The sequence below is a fragment of the Cylas formicarius genome, unplaced genomic scaffold (genome assembly GCF_029955315.1).
Source record: "Cylas formicarius isolate icCylForm1 unplaced genomic scaffold, icCylForm1.1 PGA_scaffold_2__14_contigs__length_35257938, whole genome shotgun sequence".
Taxonomy (NCBI): domain Eukaryota; kingdom Metazoa; phylum Arthropoda; class Insecta; order Coleoptera; family Brentidae; genus Cylas; species Cylas formicarius.
The window spans coordinates 15,743,596-15,769,282 of record NW_026844319.1 but is presented as its reverse complement, the minus strand read 5'-3'; the positions used below and the strand labels follow the sequence as shown (position 1 = coordinate 15,769,282).

At 36.3% G+C, this 25,687-nt stretch overlaps 1 protein-coding gene across 15 annotated transcripts in view; it reads right to left on the bottom strand.

The window, feature by feature from the left end:
- Positions 1-25,687, bottom strand: part of LOC132698775 (disco-interacting protein 2) — a 236,299-nt gene that overhangs the window by 181,150 nt on the left and 29,462 nt on the right. For all 15 annotated transcript variants that reach the window (XM_060665018.1, XM_060665020.1, XM_060665019.1 and 12 more), the window contains one exon: positions 8,846-10,712. In XM_060665018.1, the coding sequence (XP_060521001.1) occupies positions 8,846-10,538 (1,693 nt within the window). In that variant the 5' untranslated portion in view covers positions 10,539-10,712. The remainder of the gene's footprint in view (positions 1-8,845; positions 10,713-25,687) is intronic.

Genomic DNA, 25,687 nt, shown 5'->3' with positions numbered 1-25,687 from the left:
ATATCGTCAGAATCAGAGGAATCTAATTTCAACCCAGATGACTCAGATTTCAAACCAAATTTCAGAGAGCCCGAAATGTTTAACCAGACCGAGTTAAATGATTTAATTAGAAATTTCGTGACATTTACTAGCACCTGGCTTCACATCAAGCTTTTACCGGGATAGCGAAAGAGAGTTATGTCAATATTTTACTCAGGAAGAAGCGCGACTGTATTGCAACAATATTCCTGACTTAGTTACAAAATTAGGAAATGTGCCGTATATAAATAAAAGAAGAATGGCGCCCGTTTACTGACTCCAGTAAGCGTAGATTAAAAGGCGTTTTATTGAACAATGGTAACGAAATGGTCTCGGTTCCCGTTGCACATTCCGTACATTTAAAAGAAACGTATAAAAATTTTGGATTTCATTCGAAGAAAATAAACTACCAAGAACATGAGTGGAGGGTTTGTGGTGACCCTAAAGTCCTGTGCATGCTCCTAGGGTCATACAAAATTTACATGCTTTATGTGTGAGTCGGATAGTCGGACAAGAGATTGGACAAATAGAATGGCCTTCCAGGCTAGCCTCAGGCTACACCAGGTAGCAAAAATGCATTAGTTGGCCCCAAAAAGTTTTTCTTCCTCCTTTTCATATCAAACTTGACTTGATGAAGCAACTGCTTAAAGCTCTAGACAAAAATGGACAGTTTTTTTAAATATTTGTGAGATAAATTTTGAGCCAAATCAGATGCCAAGATAAAAGAAAGTATTTTTTAATGCCACGCAGATAAGAACATTTTGAAAAGACAAGGATTTTCAAAACACAATTACCAATATAGAGAAAAAGATCTGGGCTTCATTTAAAGGAGAAATTGATAAATTTCTGGGCACTCTATTTTGTAATACGAGTTTGAAAGTGCATTTCCTGTTTTCACACTTCCTGAAAATCTTGGAGCAGTTATCGAAGAACAGGGAGAGAGGTTTCATGCATAACGATGATGGCGGATTTTTGCCTAAAAACGCACACCCCAATGTCCGGACGACCCAGCTTCCTGGCAAAAAGACGAAGATTTCACTGGAAAAAGTATGAGTACAGTTTTTTTTCACTTTTTTAAAACTAGGCTCCCACTTCTTTATTGACCAAAAAAATAAATTATTTTATAAATATTGTTAATTGTTAATATTTCCAAAAAAACCTCACGTGATACAAATAAATGCATAGATTTTTTGAAATCATCCTAACAAAATTATATAAAATCAGTTCTCAAAATAAAAACATCTGTCAAAAAATAAAATTTTGTAGAGCTGTGATATTTGTGAACTTGATCCACTATAGAGACTATATCAGACCTGGTAATATCGACGATACGCGCCCATGATCCCGGGTATAGCTTTTAACCGAAGGAGAAAAACAAGTTGAAAAACTATTCGCGGCCGTATCGCCCACAAGATGGCGACCCAAAGATACGCCTAACGATGCAACGACGATAATGTATCGAAAATGATACACCATTAAGCCAGGCCGCGGCTCTAACTGTAAATCAAAACGGATAATGCCGGGAATAATAACAATACTGTCGAGAACCGTGGGTCGATTGATTTAATTTTACACAAAGGTCACTCTGTCGCGGTGCCATCTGTCGGGTGTCCCATCGGGTTCTTGCAGAAATGAAAGAGGAAACTTGGGTTATGGTCGCATAATAGGCAATATAAGGAATGGAAGGAGAAAGACAGATCCGATTTTCTTTTCAATGACTTTCAACCAAACTAGCGGTTGTTTATTTAAAATGATTAGTATTTTACTAAAAAGTGATATATTTTTAAATTTGGGATAAAACAAATAAGTGAAAAAACAATTAATTAACCAGTAAATATTTCTAAAATTAAAATTCAATACAACTTAATTTATAATTTATTTAAAAAAAATAATGTGGACGATTTAATTTTGTCATTTTTTGAACGTTTTAAAGTTGTTGCCAGGTTTTCGAAATTATAGTTGTGGCAGAATTCAATAGTTTCCAAAATTGAAAAAATCGAAATTAACTGTCCACACTCCAGTAGGAAAGTAGGAAATTGATTTTTGAAATTTGAATTGAAAAAACTTGCAGCACGCCACGATAGAGGAAAAATTTTGATTGGAAGTTAGTATGGTTACTTTTATGACCTGAATTATATCTGTCCTTGTCGTGGACAAAAGTATGGACAAGGGTCGGTTTCAATCAGGATGTTGAGAACATGCTGTTTTCGAATTTCGAGAATTTATTTATGTTAAATTCTTAGTTGTTGGGATGGTTCCCAACCATAGTTATCTAAAATGGCGATAAAATATACATTACCAGAAGTTTCGCTTTTTTTATTTCTATATGCGTTATTGATGCGGTGCTGGTAGTCACCATTTTTTTTTCATTTCGATTTTAAACATTCTCTATTCGCATCTTCCTGGGGCCCCCCGATGGTTTTTTCAATTTATTACCTTTTTTAAGTATCATTTCTGATTACTGGCCATACCACCATACCATGATTGACTTAGAGTAACAGTTTTTAAAAGCTACCTAGCAAACAAGGTGCACAAGACAATTATGAGAGATACAATAGGTGAATCGGAAATTATAGGTATACCGCAAGTTACAATACTAGGATCGATACTTTTCAATCTATAGATTAAGGGATTGACATTGTTGGACATAAAGGAAAGAATTACCTCATATGCGGATGATTCAGTTGGCCACCCTTATATATTTTTTAAATTTGATTGCGCTTTTTAAAACTGTGTAACTGCCTAAACGTAATATATATTTTTAAAACAAACATATACTTTGGCATTTTGGTTTGGTTTTGCATTAATTTTTAATTTTAGTTTAATACTTTTATTAGTAGAAAAAAATAAAAACCACAAAATACAAAAAATAGTTAGTATTAAAAAAAAATCAAACTGATCCATCAGCTAATATATATTCCGAATTCATCTTTGCAATTTTTTTAAAAAATATGGAATTTCATTTGATATATGTATTTTTGGTTTCTACCTGAGAACTTATTCTAAAAAAAAGGGAATGCAAAAAGAAGAATACGTAAATTTTTCGAAAAATATTTGAGCGCTACTGGAAATCACTTTTCCATTTTTTGTACATAATTCGTATTTTATGTAATAAAATAAAAATTATAACAATATATAAAATGGAATAAAATTAATACAGAAACAAACTCGTTTTTTTAAATATCAAAATCATTTTTCTACTTCCGTCTGTAAAATACCTAATTACCCACCGATCTAGCGTGCGGGAAGCGTCACTTTACCACGTCAGTTTCGTTTCCCACGAATCCGAGCCACTTTGGACATTTCCGGGACTTTACCGCATGGATTTGGTAGCAATCGGATGTTTTCGGAGATATTCTCACGATTTGAATTTTGACGTTTGTCAATTCTGACGGTCATGTCAGTGAATGCATTCGTATACATATTGCGAAAATGCACCTAAAAACTAACGGTCGTAGAAAAAGTATAGTATGCAACACGTTCGGTAAACTTTTTAACTCACTCGTCTATTAAAAACTCGCTCCGCTGCGCTCCGCTCGTGTCAAATAAACTCATGAGTCGAATGTCGTTTACCGCGCTTGTTACATAATATACTATTTTGTTTTAAAAAAATATATTTAGATAACTACATACTTGTAAAAAGAGTATATATAAATTTTACAAAAAATCTGGCCACGCCACTGGATTTTATGTAAAAAAACCTATAAGATTCTGTACTGCCAAAACGGCATCACTCCATCTTTAAAAAAAAAACTGAGAAACAGCGTAGTAACAAGAAAAAATGGGCACACTTTAAAATAATAACTCACAGATAGTGAATAATTATTGAATCATCTTGTCATTAGTCGCTATGGAATGATTAAAATAAACAAGGATAAATAAAAGTTTAAAGAAAACATTTAATTTGCATTTACAAAATAATATATAAATTTATCTCATCTTGGTGTAAAAAATAATTTATTGTACAAAGTTCACCTACGCCTATGACCAACGCCGAAATTGAGCGGAAGTAAACATTTTTTTACAATATGTATAAAATTAAATTTTATAGAATACCGTAAAGCACGTGGATAAAACAATTGCTTTTTTGGAAATAAACCATAAATCGCAGAGCGCCGGGATATAGCACCAACAGGCTGTAATTACCCACGATTTTCCCTCGGCAATATTTCCTTCGGTTACTACTAAAATATCGACGAGATAAGGCGGCGAGTTACGTGCGCCTCTGTTATTTTCCGCCCCTTCAACTCATTTGAATTAATTCTGTTCAACGTTAGTGAGAGGAAGAAAAAAGGGAAAAAATGATTAAGTGGGGCGCGGAGGTGCTGGCCGATAAATTTTTTGGAAATATGAAGTGGAAAATTTCGCACCTGCTACCGAACGCAACAAAACACGAAGGGGTGGCAGCCGTGTCGCTGGGAATATTCGATTTTTACAAGATATAAAAAGGCCGCCGTGAATTCGCCATGCTTTATTTCACGTACATGTTGTTATACTAAGAATTCACTGAAATTCCACTGAAAATACTTCACTATAGTGTTTTTGAAACTAAGAACGGTAAAAGAAAAATAGAAGAGTTGTTTAGTTTCATTTAGATTTTTGATTTTTTTATTTTCCAGATATAAGAAGTGATTCGTTCATCTGGGGTAAATTCCAGTTTTTATGTTTTTTTTTAATACATACCCTATATATTATTTATTTCATTTCATTGCCAGAGAACTTCTAGATACTTTATATTTGAAGTATTATTTCTTATATCTAAGTCTAACCATTTTCGACAAATCTTGAATTTTATGTCAAAAATGACGTTTGTGGGCCGAATAATATTTCAAAAAAATTTCTATAAGAGAAACACCCTATTTTTACAATTTTATCCGATTTGGCAATAATTTTTTTTTGCAATTGCAATATTGCTATAATAAAACTGTTAAGTTTTGTTATTAGTTGTCTATGATAGTGAAACTATAAAAACAGGAACGGAATTCAATTTCTAAATCGAAATGTTGCTTTAGGAAATGCAGTTAGAAAATTAGAACTAATATAAACACCTTGTACCACTGAAGATCATGTCATGTGGAACACTTACTTTAAGTTTTGGAATTTTATTTATCTAATTTGAAATGTATTGGTTACACATGTTATGTAAAAATTTATATTCCTGCATGTGTCAAAGGATCCTTAATGATAATCCTCTTCAGAGAACTCTAACTCTGGCTAACTATGTTATTACAAAACTTAACAGCCGTATTGTAGCCGTATATTAATTGTCAATTATTTCTGAAATACAAATTTCCGAAATAGACAACCTTACACCAAGTCTCCTCAATTGTTCATATCAAAATCGAACAAAATTTCTTACTTTTATTATAATTTAATTTTTGCAATTCATTTCTGCTCACCCTATATTAATTTACATCCCACGCCACTCAATATATGACAAAGCCTTCATCTATGGCTCCCTTATAGGAAAAATTTTAAATTATTATATGGATTTGTAGAAAACGGTTAAATATATATAGAAATTTAGGGAAAATAAAAAATGCAATAAAATACAGCGTGTTCTATTGCAAATAAGAAAGCTGGTATTTAATCTAGATGAACGGAACAACATATATGACGTAGTGAAAGTTAAAAAATCTAGATGAAACTATACGACTTTTCTATTTAATTTTCTTTCCCTATAGTTCTTAGTTTAGAGTTAAGGGAACCTTATTTCAGATAACGCCAGCTTGGTGTTATAGAAATGCTTCCTCCTATCCTCCTCCTTAATACCTCCAAATTCTCTGTAGCATTTTCTCTAAAAAAGTAGAATATTCATTTTGACTATCAAGTTTGACGTTTGATGGAAAATTGTCTTTTGTGTCTCATGTTTGCGAAATTGGGAGGAAAAGTTGCCAAATGGTTAGGTCGTTAAGGCTGATGTTTATTCTGAAACCTTGGTTTGGTTATTCTAAAGTTCGGAAAATGCATTCCCGCAAAAAAACTTTTATTTCAATACTTTTGCAAAGGCTTTTCTAAAAGTTAAATATAATATTTGTATTATATGTAACTGAAAACGAAAATTTTCCCAAACGACAGCTGACAGTATGTTGAGCACTTCACTAACGCCATAGTTCTTTTAACCCCTGTTTTTCTATAGCAAAAAACTTTTCGCTCATATATTAGCTCAAAATTGGAAGACATGTTGCGAGAACAGACATTGCGATAGAATCGCAGATCGTTATCTATTCCGTATGAACGTTTGGAAGAAAGTACGTAAAGAGTGATTGACGCGCGGTATTAGTAATAACCAAGGCAACAGTGCCGAGCCCAATTCTGTCTGTTTTGTGTGCGAATGTGTGTGCGAGTATATGAAACCGATCTATCGCATGTAGTCGGAATAAGTTGCAGTTTACCGAGTGTCATGAACCAATCATAGCCGTTGCCCGCATGCAAAGTGCATTTTTGTGTAACCTAGTTCTAAAAAACCGTTCCGTTGAGTTCGCTATGATATAGCGGAATTAAATTTCCGACGGGTACTTATATTTAGAACACGAGCTTCCATTTTTTCCATTCTATTAAAATAGCGAACAATAATGGACCTAAATACTTTCTTCAATTACGCCTCGCCATTGATGACGTTTATCATTATCCAGAGTATTTATTATTACCCGTAAACTTTTCTCATTGTGGAAAAAAGCTAAGCCCTATTTCTAAGATGACTTCACCATCTGAAATCTCACATTTTCGCCACACTAGCCTACTGTGTACAATGTCTAAAATATTGGAGAGGATGATTATATATGACCAACTTGTTTGATTTTGTTGGATTATAGCAAGGCGGTCGATACCTTATGAAATAAATTCTTGTTTAAAGTGTGTCGTTTTAAGCGATCTGATCAGTGATGTCTCTTTCTCAAATCAATATTCTAAGAATTTTACTTTTCTCGATTGATAAGATTTACTTTCAGTCTCTTCAGTATGCAAATATACTTTTTATTATTGATCAATGATGTACCTTTGTCTCTCGAGGGCATACATGAGGATCTTAAAGTTATTGTGAAAATCTCCAAGACGCACGCTGTTCTCCTTGGCAATGAAATGATCGATTTCAAACGTTCCTTAAATGGTACTCACTCCCAGTCTTTCTTGATAGTAGGTTTCTTTTCTATTTCCACTTCTCCTAATTACTAGAGAAGTTCTAAGGTAAAGTGAAAGCATAAAAAATATTAATCTACTGGTTGGGAACGCAAAGGCAAATACAAACCCCTATACAGTTTGCGAAAATTGCAAAATGCTTCCCTGACGTACAGCTATGGATTGTGTAAATTTTATACTAAAAATCCGGTAGTCAATGATCGGGGAACTGGGGGAACGGGGTAACCCAGCACCAGAACAAGTTCTATATTCCCAAACATAGTACTGCCGCCCTTCCACATAGAAACTATCAATTCCACCCGGATATTATTTCTTGTCCATCAATTTCTATATTCAAAAAGAAAATTAAAGAGTTGGTGAGATAAAAGAGAGGATAAACGGCTTCCTTTTTTTTCTTAACATCGTTATAAATTTTTTATTTGAGCGATTTTAAAATCGTGCTACCTTGATTATGAATTTAGGTTGATTTAAGGGCTGCTTTTATATTTGTTAATTTTTTATTTTCTTTTGTTTATTCTGAATATTGTGGGATGTACTACGTTATACCGGTGGTGTGATGCAACGCGTTACTATTAGCCTGATGATATTTATCATTATTATTATAATCTGCCGTTTTCAATTCAAGGTAGCCTTGGGAAAATATTACAGGTTAATTTATACGAAAACATGCATTTACTCAACAGAATAAAAAATCAATTTAAATTTTTCAACGAAACTTCCACAGGCTACTGTAATACTTTTTATAAAACTTCTGGATTCCTCCTGCGTCGGTTTTCGTTGACTCGAACTAGCTAACGTTTCGCCAATCATCCTGTTGGCGTCTTCAGAAGTTGACTGAAACTCGCACTTTATTCTACTATACTGTACTATACCTGCTTGTATATTGTTTGAGGGCGGCGGATCTAAATGAGGGGCATAAAAACCGTATCCGATGACTGATTCCTATATTGGTGACAGGTAAAGACTTGAGTCGATGTTAAGGTTGTTTGGTTGTTAATAGAGAGATAGATAGAATAGACGAAGAATATTACGATTTTTTATAATGTAATAAAAAGTGTATTTGATCAACTTTTGTTTTTCCAACTAGTTAAGTTTAGACGGAATTGTTTACCTGTCACTCCGCTGTATAAACTCGTTAATAGACCAGCCAAGATCAAAATCTAGCTGGTCCAGGTGGACTCTACTGTACCCCATATAAATGTATTTTTTTTCACACTGACGTACACCTCCGTTGAGTCTACCGTGGACGCCTAGGCTACACCACCTTAGGGACTAGGGCTTTAGACTACATCTACTGCAGAGAATCCCTCATTCACGCAGTGCTGACTTTTTTTATAATTTTAACGGCAAGACCAATATCATGGTAAGATCACCAACTTATCAAATGTGTGTAAACTTTAACCGTATTCATTTTAGATGAACAACTTTCGTTTCTGGACAAGTAGTAGATGTAACTAGTGCGCTGACATATATTGTTTTGTTTTATTTTAAGTATTTTCTGTAACTGAGGTGTATTATTTATAATCTTAGAAAAAAATTTTTTCCATCTTGGTGGGACGCCTTAAGCACATAATTTTCAGTGTTGGTGAATGGATAATAATAGGCAAAACCCACAAGACTATGAAAAAAAATAAGCTCAATCTTATATGCTTATTTTGGTTCAATTTTTCCGAATGTACTTCTTACTCACCTAATTTTTTGGTAGATCTCCTTCTGAGAGTAGACGGCGCTCTGATAATGGTAGGCTTTACCACGTAGGTGATGCTCTTCTTGTGCGACAATCCGATCGACTTCTTCCGCCTGACCGGTCTGCGTTTAGGGACCGGCGACACGCCCGGAGGAACGTAAGGACTCGCACACACGTCGCTACCTTCGTCGCTCACGTCCGACGCAGCCGGCGACTCTTCGGAAAACTCCTTGAGACTCAATCTGGACAATCTGCCGCTCAACGGTTGGTCGTCGGAAAAGTACTCGTAGTCCCCCGGCAAGCTCTCGTACAGTCCCTCGTCGGCGCTGTCGTTACTCCTCGCGCAATACATCGAAGAATCCAGCGGATTGAAAATCCTGATCTCCTGCACGGCTCGACGAAACGACGGTTTCCTGGACACCGTCGCTTTTCGTTTTTCCGGAGGAACGAATATCATCGGGTCGAGTTTGAGCGCGGCCAGCGATCTGGACGATCTGTTGACAACCACTTGGTACAGGTCGCTCTTGGCGGTCCCGTCCGTATCTCTTTTGTTCTTCTTGGATTTGGTTTTCTTTTTGCGGCTGCTCCTACGTCCGATCGAATTTCGTTTCGCGTCGGTAGTTGGTGTGCCGCTGGTTGTCCTTTTGAAGTAACCGTCTCGGCTTACGGATAGTTTGGGTTTCGGTCGCGATTTCTTCCTGAAGAACCCCCGCGACGAGGAGGGCGCAAAGTTCGCGTGGAAATCGCTAATGGAAAACGAAAATCCCGAATCTTTGCTCGAAAATAATCCGGTAGACGTGGTATTGTTGCTGGTCGAAGACAACGTCCTACCGACCGGAGGGGTCGGTCGTTTTTGAAGTCGATTCGACACCAACGGGTCGTCGCGCAAGTCCCTCAACGCGCTATCTAAAGAGTTATGAGCGGGAGGAGGAGCGGTAGTCGACGCCGATGCCTTGGGCATCTCCAAACTTCTAGGCGCCATCGCTTGGGGAGCGTCCATCCAAATTCTGCCCAGGCTAATGGACAGGGAGCACATTTCCTCCGAGTCGGTAGGTATCAACGCCGCGGGTCTTCTTCTGATCAGCGGAGATTTTTTCACTTCGGTGGAATCGCCCCAGGGAAACATCTCCACGGCAGAGTCGTTGCTCTCCTTACGTTGCAGGTTGCTGTTGAGATGGGTGGTAGTCGTGTGTTTCCTAAATACCGGCGACGACGACAGCTGACGGATGACCGGGGCCGCGGGACGCTCGTCGGAAGCAGGCACGTAGATTATAGTACGTTCGGAGCCCTTTATGTACGACGGAGCCGACGCGTCCTCCTTCCTGATGCCTTTCAGCCAGTGATCGTAAGCGACCACGCTGCTTCCCGCGTTCCCCGTTTTCGACTTTACTATATTGCACGTGACCTCCCTGCCTGACTGTATCGTCGCGTTAAAATCACATTTGTTCACTTGGACCGAGCTGTCGACCTTCTTAACCGCCACCTCTTCGGGGATCCGAGCCAGTTCCTCCTCAGAAACCGTCTGGGTCGCCGCCTCCAGCTTGGTGACGTGTTTCTTTTTGCCCCTGTCCAGATAACTTTTGCGTATGGAGATTCTCTTAAAAGAGTCGCTACGTTTAAACGACGACTCCTTTTCTTTCTTTTTCCGGCCTCCGCCGACGAGACGACGAAGATTCTCGAACGTGATCGGTTTCATAGCGACGGTCGAGGTGGAGGAACTTAAGTTTCGGGATGCACCAGAGGTGCTAAGGTCGGTCTGTAAAGGAGGGCCAGCATGGTGGCCGTTATGTTCGCAAAATCCAAGGTCACCGATTGCAACCGGAATTGATCTCGCCGAGTCGCTGGATGACGAAAATCATCTTGTTCGCACCTAAGAATATAAAATACATGGTCGATATATCGAGCGACGGGTAGGTGTCGCTTTGGTCGCATTAGTTTTTTTCGTTCAAGGCACCGAAGTGTCGAATACAGCATAGGCTGTTGGAAATCAAAAACGGAAAGACGAACCGCATCATAAATTTTAACTAATAAACCCCAATTTCAGGTTTTGGTACCGATCTATACAGGATGTTTCGAAATTAGTGGGTCAAACTACAGCAGCATCACAAAATTTGATCTAATAATCCCTAATTTCCGGTGTTGGTACCGAAATATACAGGTTGTCTCGAAATTAGCGGGTCAAACTACAACAGCATCATAAATTTGAACTAATAAAGCTCAATTTCAGGTGTTCGTACCGAACTATACAGGGTGTCTCGAAATTAATGGATCTAACTATAACCACATATTCTACGTCCAAAATTAACCTTACGTTTCTACATAAAGATATGTGGAGAAACGCCCCCCTTACGGAGCAATATACCCTGAAAGGAATGGACTTGAACGGTTTTTTATTAATATTTCCGAAACAGGTTAAGGGAACATTTTGTAATTTTGGCATGCTAAATCTGATTCTAAAATAATAAGTGCGAAATTTTTGGCAGGGCGTAACTTTTACAGGATACAGGTCATAAAAATTGCAAAAACTTTTTTGTATGTTGACTAAACCATTTTCTTATAATATCGGAAAAGGTGTGTTCTGTTGCAGGAAACTTATAGTTGCAATGCAGACTATTTTTATGAAAAATCAAATAACATTAATCAGGTATTGAAAAGATAATAATGAAAAATAATTAATTTACTCTGGAAGAGATTGTTCCTTTAACTATTTTAGGCTGCTTGTGTGACATATTACCCCACAGATAATGACCGAGGCATCCAATTTACGGTGCCCCATCGACCTATCCACTTGTTTGCAACACTTTCATCTAATCAGTTTCTTATACTCCGCCCAAAGTGAGCTGTACTACATCATGCGCAAATAACGACTCCAAGGGAGTACGTGTAAGAAAGTTTATCGAACAATTCCTACCAACCTACAGTAGGTTTAAATCAGGCGATCGAGCTGGCTGGGACACCTCGACTTATCCATTTGTTTGCAAAATTTTCATTTAACCAGTTTCTCTCTGTGGTATATATGGCAATAATAATTCGACCATATCATTTGTTATCAATTTAAGTAAAAATTAGCATTTAATCTATTTGCCAAAAGGACATAACACAGTTCATATGATACCAATTCAAATATTGATAGAAAATCTATAAAAAGATTCATTTTGACTTGATGGGAGCAATAAACAATACTTAACAATAATCATTTTGGTTACTCGGTTAGGTCGGTATTTGACTTATTTGTTTATAAAAAGTTTAACGTATATTTTATGATTTTTTTAAATAAATACTTAAAAGATGAAAAGGTACGAGGAGCAATAAACAATATTTAACGATAATAATGTTCATACGATTTTGATATTTGGTTGCTTTTCAGAGTTTTCGTAGAGGAAGAGAGAGCAAGAAAAGGACAAAGGTGAATAATTGTCCCTAATGTCGCTCCTCCTTCTGGACGTGGGTGTTCCACGCGATGTCCGAAACTTTTTGCTTGACCTTTCCTCGGGAAAGCTCGGCGAACCGCAATGAGTCGAAAATTGACTCCAAACTTTTATTTTCAACTGAGCGTTCGGGTTGAACGCAGTCGCCGCCTGTCTGGAACGCTCGACCGATCTCTTCGAGTGGAAAATTACCGACTGCGTACATGCGGTGAATAGCAGCAGCTGGTTCTCTCTTTTTAATCTACGTACGGTCGCAGCTTTGGCAGATTAAAACTATACAACCTTAAGCCCGGTAGACACGTTGCAATGTCTGCATGTATTTTTCCATATATTACGAGTTATTATTTTTTGCACACATCGACGCAAAGCGTTTGATTTTCGTAAACTTTTAGGTTTATGTTCTGTTCGTTAATGCGTTGGAATAGGCGAAGTTTGTTCTTGAAAAAGGTTAGTGATTCTGAACTTGTTGGAAAAATAATGAATATCATTCATTGGCTTACTTTAAATAAGAAGCAATATCAGGTATAATAAAAAAGAAGTTTTTTACGAAATTTGCTCAAAAGACAATAACACCACTTTAAAAATCAGGGACGATTGTGAGGATTGTGAAAAATGGAGTAATATGTCATTGAAATAAAAAATTGTGAGAAGCCGATAAAATGCTAGAAAACGTTGAAATATACAAATAGAATGTTTTGTAAGTAGTAAATATTTTTTTTAATAATAATTTTTAATACATTTTTTTATATTATTCTCACTTCTATATAAGATTTTATTTACTCAACTATCTGCCCAGCACATTAAATTACATTATTATATTTATTATGCTAATAAACTACTTGTACTACTTTCATTCATTAAACCCGCCTTTCTATTGCAGGCAAATTAATTCAGGAACAAGGTGGGTAGATTTTAAAAACTGAAGTACGAAATTTATGGGAAACTATGATTGCAATTTATCTAAATTTTAGGATATAACCTTTAAGTTGTCCACCCTGTTGAACGACCCCTGTCGTTGCGAATTTACAATTCATTACTCTCTAGCCTTAAGAAACGACATCTAGTATAAAAACTTTTATAAGGGAAAATATTTAGTTATACTTTGTCAAAGCTATAAGATACTAAATGTCGGCTAGGAAAAAGAAGAATAAATGTTCAAGAAGTAACTGCAGAAGTTTGGGATAATCGAGTCCGTTGTGGTATTTGGCTCATGGTTTAGAAAAAGATATACAAGCAAGTGAATTTAAATGCCAAATCGATTTTAAAAATAGTATATCTTGTGTCTCAGTAAGGAAGGTATGGTATCATTCTTAATTGTTATGATGCGGTTAAAGTGGAAATGCTTCTCGTATTATTGATTATAATATACTGCTAACCAAATTGCTTCAAAATTGAATTACTTGTGTTTTCGTTGGTTTAGTTTTAATTTCAGTTTAAGGCATATTCTATTTATATGCGCATATGGACACTAAAATAATTGTATTACTAACCTTTTTAATATGATTATGTTTTTTTTTTTAATTTTGGCAACTGTGTTATAGGTACAAATAAAAATTTTGGGTGATATGTATTACCACAATTTTACTATACCTTTCACATTCTTATCCCCTGCCGACCTCCACGCGAGACTCCGAGGCAGTCAGGACTGGGTAAAACTTTAGTTGTTTAATATTACGGTGCTTTCAAATTGTGCTTTATTATTACTAGTTTAAAAGGTTATAATAAAGAAATAGGGTTTTCCCGTTAAGACTATCTGATTGGGGCCGCCCTGTACTCGCGAAGGAGACAATAGAGTCGTAAAAAAGCGACGAGATTATGGCGTGTTTATTACAAATGAAAACAAATTGTTGCCTCGCGTATATACATTATTATTATAAATACGTATCTATACAGACGACGCTTAGTTTCCGCAATAAATAATGCGAAATTGCATTAAATTATCCTTGTGATACATTTACCTATTACAGACACGACACCGGGTATAACGGGGACAGAAATATCGTTTCGTAAAACGGGGCAACCAGCTCGGTTAAAATAATTCTCTCGCGACTACGGAATTGTTCAATTTTAAAAATTGGCTTGCATAATATTCGCCGACCAAAACAAACAAAACTAGGCTGGGATTTTGTTGTCAAAGCCATGCCTTAAACATAGCAATACAGAATCGTCGAATAATCGTCAGTTCTGACAAAAGCCCGGTAACTTCTATTTAAATAAAATATTCCTACTAGATAGTTTAATTTGTTCCACTCGGTAAGATAAGGCGGGGGGGTATCTCCATTTCATATTTTTGATTTTAGCTGCTTGACGATATATTTTATATGAAAGTGCATATTTGTTTCACCTGCCACAAGTACGTAGAATGTCGGACCGCACCCCGAAGTCCATCCATCCATAGACCCATGAGCCTATCCTCATTTATGCTGGAGATCTTAGAAAGGCTAGTGGATAGGTACCTGAGAGACAGCACATTACAGATATTCCCGCCAAGTTAGCGTCAATACGTTTACCAACAAGAGAAATCAACAGATCTAGCTCTGGATGACCTAAACAGGCTGCTCTCCAAGGCAATAGAAGACAAGGAGATAGCTGGGGCCATGTTTTTAAACATCAAGAAGGTGTTCAATCAAGCGTCAGTAAATTCTATTAAGAGAGGGCTAGAAAGGAGGAGCTATGTGAAGGCAGGGTTGCTATGGTTGACGACCTACTGCAAAAATTGTCTGTAGAGGGCTTCTATTCCTTGGGATATGCAGAGAACTTAGTCATTGTAGTATGAGGGAAATTTGCCAGCACTCTGTCGGACAGAAGCCAACGGTCAAGAACTAACAGTTAACCCGAAGAAAACCGCCAGTAGTAGATGAAATAAGGGAGCAAAGTATTTACGAGTCACATTCAAAACACTGGGTCCTAAACCGAAAAATGTCACTTTGGTTGTACTTAACGCAGTAAGACCAATGATAGCGTACGGAGCAGTTGGAAAAATAACGAAAGGGCCGACGAAGTAACCCATGAAACCCGTTACAAAATCAGTCATCACACAATTGATGGGAAGAAAATCCTAGACAAAGACAGACTCAGATGCCCATCGGCCAAATTTACAGAAGACCTGCTAAGCCGCAAAAGAAAGGCTGTAGGTCTATTGACGGGCTACTGTTGACTTAAGAGATAACCTAATGGGATTGGAAGAAAACAATGAATGCATATTCTGCCAAGAAGAGGAAGAATTAGCCGTACACATATTATTTCAGAGTGCATTTCCATCTGCTGAGCGTAACCAAACCAGAATCGAAGTTATGGAGTTTGGCCAGAGAGACGGAGCTGGATAAAGCTCTATAGCTTTATAGATCCTTTGAAACAATCTGGAATCTGAATCTGCATATTTTTTTCAAAGACATAATTATTTCATTAAAATGAACTGCGGTAATGTTTTCATACAACGCAATATTTAAAAGTCTCACAAAGGTCAGATCCGGCTAGATATAAGATATTTTTTTTGATATAATCATCGATTTCCTATCAACATTTTAAATCAAAATGTAATTGCCCATATTTGCCATATTGTTTTAGTAAATATGTCTATATCAAGCAAAGAGCTTTTCGAAGTATGGTGCAAAACGGGAGCTTCGATTAAGAAAATTTGGTTGTTTTGTCTTACTTTTTGGAAAAAATACTTAACATTTCTTAATATTAAGAAATTGACAAATGATTTTAATAGCATATTAATTCAAAAAATTAAGAATTGTCATAGGATGCTGATAAAATTACTTTTGCGGTATCAGCATCAAAATGGAACGTTTTATTTGAACGTTCTTTTTCTAAAGCCTGTACTTACGGCTGTATATGGGTGGCGAAATATAAATGATAACTCCCTCTATATACAGGGTTTTTCACCCAACCTGTTTATTAAAAGTTTTATGAGATGTAACTTCAATTTTTGGAGTTAAGATAAGTGCTAGGTGTACTTCTTTGTTAAAATATTTTTAACGTCCTATCAGTTTCGATTTAAACGGAAGTTGCTGACAACTTCCTTATTTCAAATAGAACACTCCGTATATTATTACATTACACATTACATCTCAAACTTTTAATGAACGGGTTTGGTGAAAAGCCCGTAGAATCACAATAAATATTTATTAAACATTTTTACAAGTTTTTGATATAAAATATGTTTAAAATTTAAGTTACTTTTTATTTCCTAGAACCGACGCTTAATCCACTGTGTGACGATTTTACAATTCAATGTTAAAAGAAATAGTCCTTGTCGTTAGCGATTTAGTACCGTTGTGGATTCATAAAACAAAAGCTTAAGGACTCAAATCCAAGAGAATTTATACCAATTGTTCTGCATTGACCTGAAATACCTCCTGGGGCAGCCAATGGAAGATGGAGGATTTTATTGCTTCACGGATCACCGAATCCCAAATGGATGAGCCTTAGAAACTTCGGTTTATGTTATTATTGTTGTGTTTCTTAAGGAAGGAGTGAAGTGAATGAAGGAGTTATAAATCATTATGGAACTAGACGAGCCCCTTATAACCTAATTATGGAAGATCGCAAAATCACAAACTCTTGGGACAACACCACCACTGGTAGAAACTAAAACGAAATAGAAGAAAAAATTAACAAAGGTAAGCAAGTCATAGAAGCTCTAACTAAACTCCTTAAATCCAATCAGATCTCAAATCAACGGAAGAGAGGCATTTATAACTTATTGTTTAAGAGCATCGTGTTGTATAAGTGTGAAACTTGAGAGATCACAAAGCATCTCGAGAAACGCCTGCTTGCTTCAAACAAGAATTTCAAAAATACAACAAGTTAGAAACAACTTTTATCATTCGGCCATGTACAACGAATGCCTGAAGACAGACTACCGAAACAGAGGATATCATGGATACCATCCGACAGAAAAAAGCGATGGCGGCAATTCAGGACAGGAATAGGAGTCTATACAAGTTTCTATCTATTTTCTATTTCGGAATCCGTTATACGTGAAGCAAGAAAAGCTCCTTTCCTATTCGCCCCGCCACTGGCAGATATTTAGACTGTATTCGACTCGTTTTTATATTCTGTGAATGCATTAGTCTGGACTTTATCATTGAAGCAGGAACATCTTCTGAACGATCTTCTGGCGGGTCTTCAATATCTTCTTCGATATCCGAATCAGCGTCGCTTGCCTTTAGAACTGCATAGGGCGAATGCCGTACGTTATAGGAAAATGACAGAGAAGGTAAACATCCAGAGGAGCATACGAGCATCAATTATTACTTGCAGTACATTGTACTTTACGTTCCTCTTGGAATTTATTGAATATTTTTATTATCTTGGAAATATTTGATGCTAATGTAGCAAGATGCTTGGTCCAGTGCGTTCCATCATTGCATGCGTGAGCAAAAGGGCCCGGAAAGAAAGTAAACAACGCAGGTATAATATGTGAAAACGGGATAAAACAGAGTGGCGACAGCGACCTCAAGCTGAGAACAATTGAAATAAGGTCTAATGTTTGTAAGGTCTAATGTTTGTAAGACGGTTCAATCGATCAAGTAATCAATATCTTACAATTTTCCCCTTCTTTGATGACATTCTGGACTGCTTTTTGACAGTTCCTTGGTATCAACGGCTTGATCAAACACTAGCTTAAGGTACTTCGTTTTGATTTTTGTGTTGTGTCTTGCTTACTCTTTTACTTTTTGCATTTTTTTTAAATGTTTAAAAAATATCTAAATGTATAGTTTTTAACATTCCTAAGAATAGTTGTAAGATCATCCTGTTGGAAGGCGCAATCTTGATTTGATGCAAGCTTCCCTTCATGCGTAGGCAATAAATAATATGTAACCATTCCGAATGTTACGTTCCAAAAAAGTCGAAAATAAACAATTAAATAAAACGATATCCAATTTCGCGTGATCCGATTCAATGTTTTCTAATAGGGTAAGATTAACCTCATGGAGGCACCAATCGGAAAATTTAAGGCCTTCATTTATTGACTTCAGATCACCATCCTTGATCGCTTTGTCGTTTCGTTGTTGCCGTTTATATCTTAGCAACGATACACCAAGCTCCCACCCCTATCATTCGCAGTAAAATATTCATTTTTTTTTTCTTATATGATGAGAAAATTAATTGTTTATTTCACTTAATACTTCTTTCTCAAATCGCCGGCTGTTGCGAAGGAGTCGCCAAAGGCGCAGTTGAAATTGCATGGCGTCTTTATTATTATGTGATTCCCACGTACGAAGCCGCAGAATGCCATCTGCGATGCGAAATGAATATATAATAACCAATGGCGGTGGAAAAGCTCCCCGGCATGCTTCACTTAATACTTAATTAATTCTTAAAATTAGGCAGCTCCCGAAGAGTCAACGCAATACACTGACTTTGATAACATCAAATCAATATAAAAATCATTTACCCAATTTAGGTAACTTAACCTCATAACCAAGGTCAGTTCCCAAAGTAGCTCCAGGTCGGTACACAATTCGGGGGTCCACGACAAATTATCTGCTTTCGATACTAAAGAACTGAAACGTTGGCTGGAATTCATCTCTCAATATTGGCAGATAGTATTTAAAGAAGCTCAGCGACTTATTTGTAAAAACTTGCTCATTTCATATTCAGAAATGTAGCTCGAGGGGGCCACCGGAATCAGTTGAATCTTGAAACTAAAATCTAGAGCGTGATTTTCTATGTTTAGCTATTTGAGGGTTTCCTTCAATGAAAAACTGTGTGTGTGTAAAAGATAGAAGGAGGAAAATTGACCAACGATGAACGAAAAAATCATAACTTTTTATATATCCCACGTTTTTGAAATGATAATTAATGGGAGCCCCTATCTACTAGGTTAAGGGAATTTGAGACAATATCAGTAATAACTCTCCGAGGATTCTAGTGTTTACGCTGCACAACCGTGTTTCTTGACGAAATTGTTAAGCTATCCGTTTCGATTGACTGTTTTCATTTGGATTTTCAAAGCACGTATCACTACTCACCCGTCTGCTTGTGTGCGCATTGCAAGGCATTGTAAAATTATTCGCATAAATGAGGACTAATTTGCACACATCGCCGGTTCCAGCCACTTAAAATATCAACGATATGAATTTATTTGTTTATTTATTTATTCATCCACTCGCGGGTACGAGCCCAATCAAATTTTCACACCACAGAAAGAGAAATGCAGACATTGAACCTAACCCAGTCACGCATAGAAGCAGTAGTCTAGATGCGGACGAGCGAGAGAGGGCAACTGTATTTTTAACGCAGCACAGCTAATATTAATTAAAACTTTGTATTTGTAGAGCTGCAGGCAAAAGAGCTGATATATGAGGTATATAAGAAAGCTGGTAATTAATTTTTAAACATGACGGATAGGGTTTTTGATACGACGTTGTGCTGAGCTCTATTCTACTATCCCTACAATAGGTAGAAGAAAGATCGATTGAAAATCAGTAGAGCTGTGAATCTTCATATACATTTTTAAGTCGTCAACAAACAACATAGTCAGCATAAAGTGAAAATAGGAAAATATACTGTTTACGTAAACACTGAAGAGTAAAGGAACTTGAAGCTTAGAACACGTCCTTTAATATCGGAAGTTTCTGCTGAGTGCCCATGACCTCAAAACAAAGTCAGTCAATATGTAAGGTTAAAAGTCGTGCTGTTGAGTAATGTGTCTATGTTTCAAACCGCCTGATGCAAACTGATACAATAGATTTTCAAAAACTTTGACAACATTCTTCTAAAATGTTGGGAACACTTCAATCTTCAAACAGTTAATAGACTAGTGCCCTTAAACAAAGTTCTTCAACTTTGGAATCATGAAAAACTTATTATTATGTTTCCTTTAAAGTCCGCTTGAAATGTTTAATAAGTCGCTCTCTTCTTAAAATGATTGCCTCTTGAAAGAACCAGACAGGTACGCTACCGGCATAGAAATGCCTCTTATCAGCAACAGCAACTAACTAATATAGATTGGATATATGGAGCATTCCTGCATAGTTTCTTAATTGTGCTTAAAGATCCGTGATGTGATTAAATTCCTCACAGTTGGTAAGGATAAGAAAAAAAAACGGACAGCCGCTAAAAAGGCTAAGCGATGTTAGATAATAATTATAAAAAGTCGTTCATGGTGACGATTTATTCAGTATATTAACGACGTTGCCCGGTACGCTTAATACGTTTCGACAGACTACAGGCCAGTCGGCCAATCGGCCAAATAATGATTTAATATTTGGAACGTACAATGTAAATGAAACAATAAAAAAGTTGTGATTAGTCGAAGCTTTGTCGCACCGGATAAAATCCAAGAGCCGCTGGCTTTTATTGGCGCACTCAGATTTGGGAGCCGCGTTTAATGAACGATTGACACGGCAAATAGGGCGGAATTTTAAACTCCCTGTCGCGCAGTGACAACTACATAAGCGGGTTAAACGGCAGATTTGCAATGGGCGCTATCGATTTTTTTTTTGAGACTGTGATTTCCCCACGGTCAAAACATTTTTTTAATAATGGCGTTGTCGTAGCGCATAAATTAACTGGTGCAGTTGGTTGGATGGTCAAAATAGTGGATCTATCATTGCTGAAATCAACTGGCAATCAAAAGAGCATCCGTGCGTCCGTAAATTTTCGTAGGACGAAATGGTTTATCGACCAATTAGCCCACAACAAAACACACTATAGATAGAAAGATAGACAGAAAAAAAGCGTCATAGCCACAAAGTATAAGAAAATGTAGTAAATTGAAACATGAATGTAACTTTGTCAAGCAAAATTCTATTTAAAAAAAAACTATTGTTATACTTGGTGTTTGTTATTACGCCCTCTATCGGAAGTTTTACACACTCCAGTTATATTAAGAAAAACATGACCCGTTAGTTGTGTGATTATTACTTTTCGAGATATAGATGCTTATCTCTATTAAATAGCTATTCCCCTCCTATAAGAAAATTGTTTCGATGTATATATTTTTTAAATTAAAGTAAATACAAAAACCCCTGTTACTTAAAGATATTTTTATACAAAGTTCAATAAAAGCCAGGTTAAATTTACTATCAGAAGGATTTTATAAATGATTTGGTACTTAGTTCTCTTATGCGAAACAAATTGGAACTAATTCTTTGGCATTATCCTAACAGAGATTCAGAAAATCATCAACACTTGCTTACATTTATAAAATAAAAAACATCAAATCAAATTCAATTTGAAGACTTTGATCTATAACATTGCTTAATGATGCTCAAAAATTTTTAGCACGTTTGACGTTTTTATAATTAAGAAAATATTAAATGGTAAACGAGATTTTAGTAATAATATTAGGCTCAATTTTTTAAAATGAAATATCATTTAGGTATAGCGTGTATCCATATTTTGATATCAAACGCTATTTTTTGTTAACCTAGTTTGGTTTAATTGCCCTCTGTGCATCGGAGAAAAAATTCGCGAATTTGTTAAGAAAATATTTGTCGAAACCGGCTTGCCGTATCGGGGAGGCTGAATCTGAAGGCAGAGAATAAACAACAATAAAAAAAGACTTCCGTATAGCAAAAGGTAAACCAGTCAAAGGCGCGCATAAAAAACAAATTAACTAAAGGACCATCGTAAACTGCCTCGTTTGAAATAATGAACAATACGGTACACTTATATTTTTAGCGGTTTTTAAGAGACGAACATTAACGTATTGGGTAGGACAGCAGATTGATGATGAAAAGGCCGCCGATCTTCGGTCGCGCTCACAAAACGAACCCGTTACGAATAACGAGAGTGTTTACTGTTAATTTCATTTGAATTTTTAATTAGAAAAAATACGGAGATTCGCGTTTTCGTGCCGCCGCTTCAATTTACAAATTTGAAATTTAGATTTTGTGCCGCGTGATGCAGATTTCATTATTAAGAAACAAAGATATTATAACTCGATTGCAGCTCCCAACAACGAATCCACAATGTAGCATAGTAGAAAATATAACAAATGACGTTTTTACATAATATATTAGAAAAGTAAATGCAAAAGGTAAGGGAGAGGTAATCATGCACATTCTGCGCCGGGGGAGGTTTGCGAACAGTTCGTTCTTCGAAATGGACCTCATTTGTCCTTTATTTGAGGTTTTAACTTAATCAAGGTATATGAGAGGAGTTGTAGTAAGAATTAATTATATAATGATTATATCCGAGGTTGTTTTTCTATTAAGCAGACATCATATATGTTAGCGATATGTTTTCTATGGCCGCCAAGAGTCACGTATCCTGAGTCAGGACGGACGAGTGGCATGCTGTTCCGGCTACGCAAAAACGAACGGCAGTACGATATAGACCGAAGAGCCGAAAGGCAATGTTGTAATAGGTGGTCAAATAGAACAGTGCTTTGGTTTTTGGGGAGAGTTTTATTCCGTATAGGGTTGACACCCACTACGCCACCCCTTAAGTTAAAATATATATATTTTTAAATGAAACAAACTTCAAAAATGTGTTTTGCATATGCTCTATTTCCTTCCGTGGAACCAACGCATCGTGGGTTCAAAATTATGCTACCAAAAGATGGTTAACCGAGAACAGGTGTTGTAAAGGCATGTTATGGTCTTAATATTTTTAAATTCAAATCATTTTCAGAAAACATAACGTTAGTTATTTAATGTGAGATAGTCAGTCACCAATAATTTTCGAGGAGAGTGATCGGAGCCAAACAGCGATACTGAAATTCTGGATCCTGTTTTCAGCCGCCGACGTAGTCAGAGTCATAGACTTAGACCCATCATTTTCCAATTCAAACTAAAGTGACGCAGCAAGATCTTCTTGGCCAATCAATTGCCGTTTGGCATTTTCAGAAAAGAAAAATCTTTAATTGCTAATATTTGGAATTCTAGAATTTTTTGAAACAGAAAACCTCATACAAAATCATCATTTTTTTAAATCAACAAACATGATAAAAAATAGGTGGTTTCCATTTTTAAACAAGTGCTTTTATTGCTTATTTCATTCAAATTTGTAATAATATTGTTTTTTTTTCTATATGAACACATTCCACTACCCTGCTATAAGGAAATCAGCCCCAAATATATAGAGTGTTTCAAAAACAAATGCGGGACAAACTTGAGCAAGGATATGGAAAAAGATAAATTTTGATAGATCGGTTTATTAGAAGCTTTTTGTCTCCTGAATTTTTTTCAGTTTCCAAATTACAAAATAAAATGTAAAGCGTGTGGGTGCAGTGAAACAGTTGTATTTTCTATCAACATTTATCAAGAATTTTAATATATTTATCGCACTCTAATTAATTCTTCTCTCCGGCCCTCAATTAAATTACAAAAAAAAATTGCGGAATTCGAGACGAAAATTTAATTAGAGAGTATATCGCGCCCGTGTATATTAAAACGGTGCGCTTCGTTGAAACGGCAGAGCGGTAAAAATGGCGACCGTTAAACTCGTTTCAGTCGCATCTCCGTTCCCCGGCGAATTTACTAATATTATGCAGCGGGAGTCATTACGCGCTTTTAATTACTAGAATATTTATCGCGCCGGTGCGGTAAAGCCGTGATGATGAACAAGGTCGCTCGTTGACGGTTCTTCGAACCAATGAGAGCGAGTCGCGTGTCGACATTTCGGCGCGAACGCGATTTCCTGCGCATCAGTGCAAGGTTATTGTAGAACTTTAATAATAGTGATCGGTTTTAAGGGCAACAAACAACAAACGTCTTATTTTTGGCCAATGATTCGTTTAAACATCCTCGGGCCTATAAGCAAAAATACAAGATGACAATGACAAAGTTGGCCTAAGAACCTAAGAACCAATAGCGGAAATGAATACAGAGTCGTTTTTGATATTATAGAAATATTTATTTTCTTTTTTTAATAAGAAGAACACACTCGGAAGGTATCATGACTTCCATCGCTTGGGAGCTTCTAACTGAGCTATAAGCATTTCAAATCTTAAAGACCATTTAAAAAGAAACCACTTTACTGAATTCATTGCTCCAGTATTACGTTCTGCTGTTAATATTATTATTAAAAAGTAAAGATCGCTGTGAATCTTTTGTATTGTGGTTCTTTATTTTAATGTGTTACATTAAAGTACTCTTCAAGGTACATGTTTACTTTTTCGAATGAAGAATACGAATATGGATTGTGTAATGGAAAAGGTCGAGCGGTAGCTGATGAGTATCGTCCACGATTTTTCCTGCAGCTACTTCTGCACGTTCCATTCACGAGGAACTTGCTCAAGGTGACGCATTACTTAATACGATTGATGCTCAAAATAAATAATAATAAATAAACTTAACGTAGGCCGGATATGAGTATGGAGAACTTTATACAAGTTAGGTTTGTACCCGCACCACATCCAACCTGTACAAGCTTTAAAATCTGCCGACTACGCTTCAAGAGTTGAGTTGAGTGGCTGGATATTAAAAAATGAAAGGAAAGTTGGAAATCTACAAACTCGCGAATCCCACTTTCAAGATAAATTTTTGGTGTCGCATTAGTGATGACCGCCTCATTGGTCCATTTATAATTGAAGAACGTCACACGGTCATTCGTGATTTACGTTTCATTGAAAATGATCTTCCAATATTACTGGATGATGTTCCTCCTAATGTAAGACAACTAATATGGATTCATAACGATGGCGCACCTCCTCGCTTTGGTCGACAAGTAACAGAATTTCTCACTCAAAGTTGTACACATCGGTGGCTTGCAAGCGGTTCACGGGTTCCTTGGCCAGCAAGGTCACCTGAACTTAATCCTTTAGATTAGAAACATTAGTTTATGCACCAAGTATTGAAAACAGAAAACAACTGGTTGCCGCAGAAACTATTCGTGCTGATCTTGAGACTGTTAGCACCACTTCAATTCAAGAAAACCTAGACTATGTATACAGAAACTGGGTAGACATTTTGAACAACTAATTCAATAAAATAAAATATAAATAAATAAAAAATAATAAAATAAAAAATAAATGGTCTTTAAAATTTCAAATGCTTGTAGCTCAGTTAGAATAGGGTCCCGGTTATACGTTGATTTAACAACTTTTAACTTGAAATCGCTCTAGCAACACACTCCCAACCTATGGCAATCTTGTCGTGGAAGACTCTGTATAATCGCAAGACGCATAACCTTATTTTTATATAATCATAAACATACCAAGCCAGCAGGGATATAAAACAAAGAACGAATTAATTGTGGAAAATATTCCAACATGCGCCCAAAAAATTAATTCGTTGCTTCGATTATTACTCGAAACTTAACTTATTTCTAGTTTACAAGTATTTGGGTAATGGTAATGGTTTCGTTAGCATATGATATCTAGAAAAATAATACTTATCGATATGTTTGATCTTGCATAATTGTAAGCAATATAATCGTTGGTTTGACTAAAATAATATTAACATTTGATGCTAAAGATTTTAACCAAAGCTTCTGTTGATGAGATACCTCC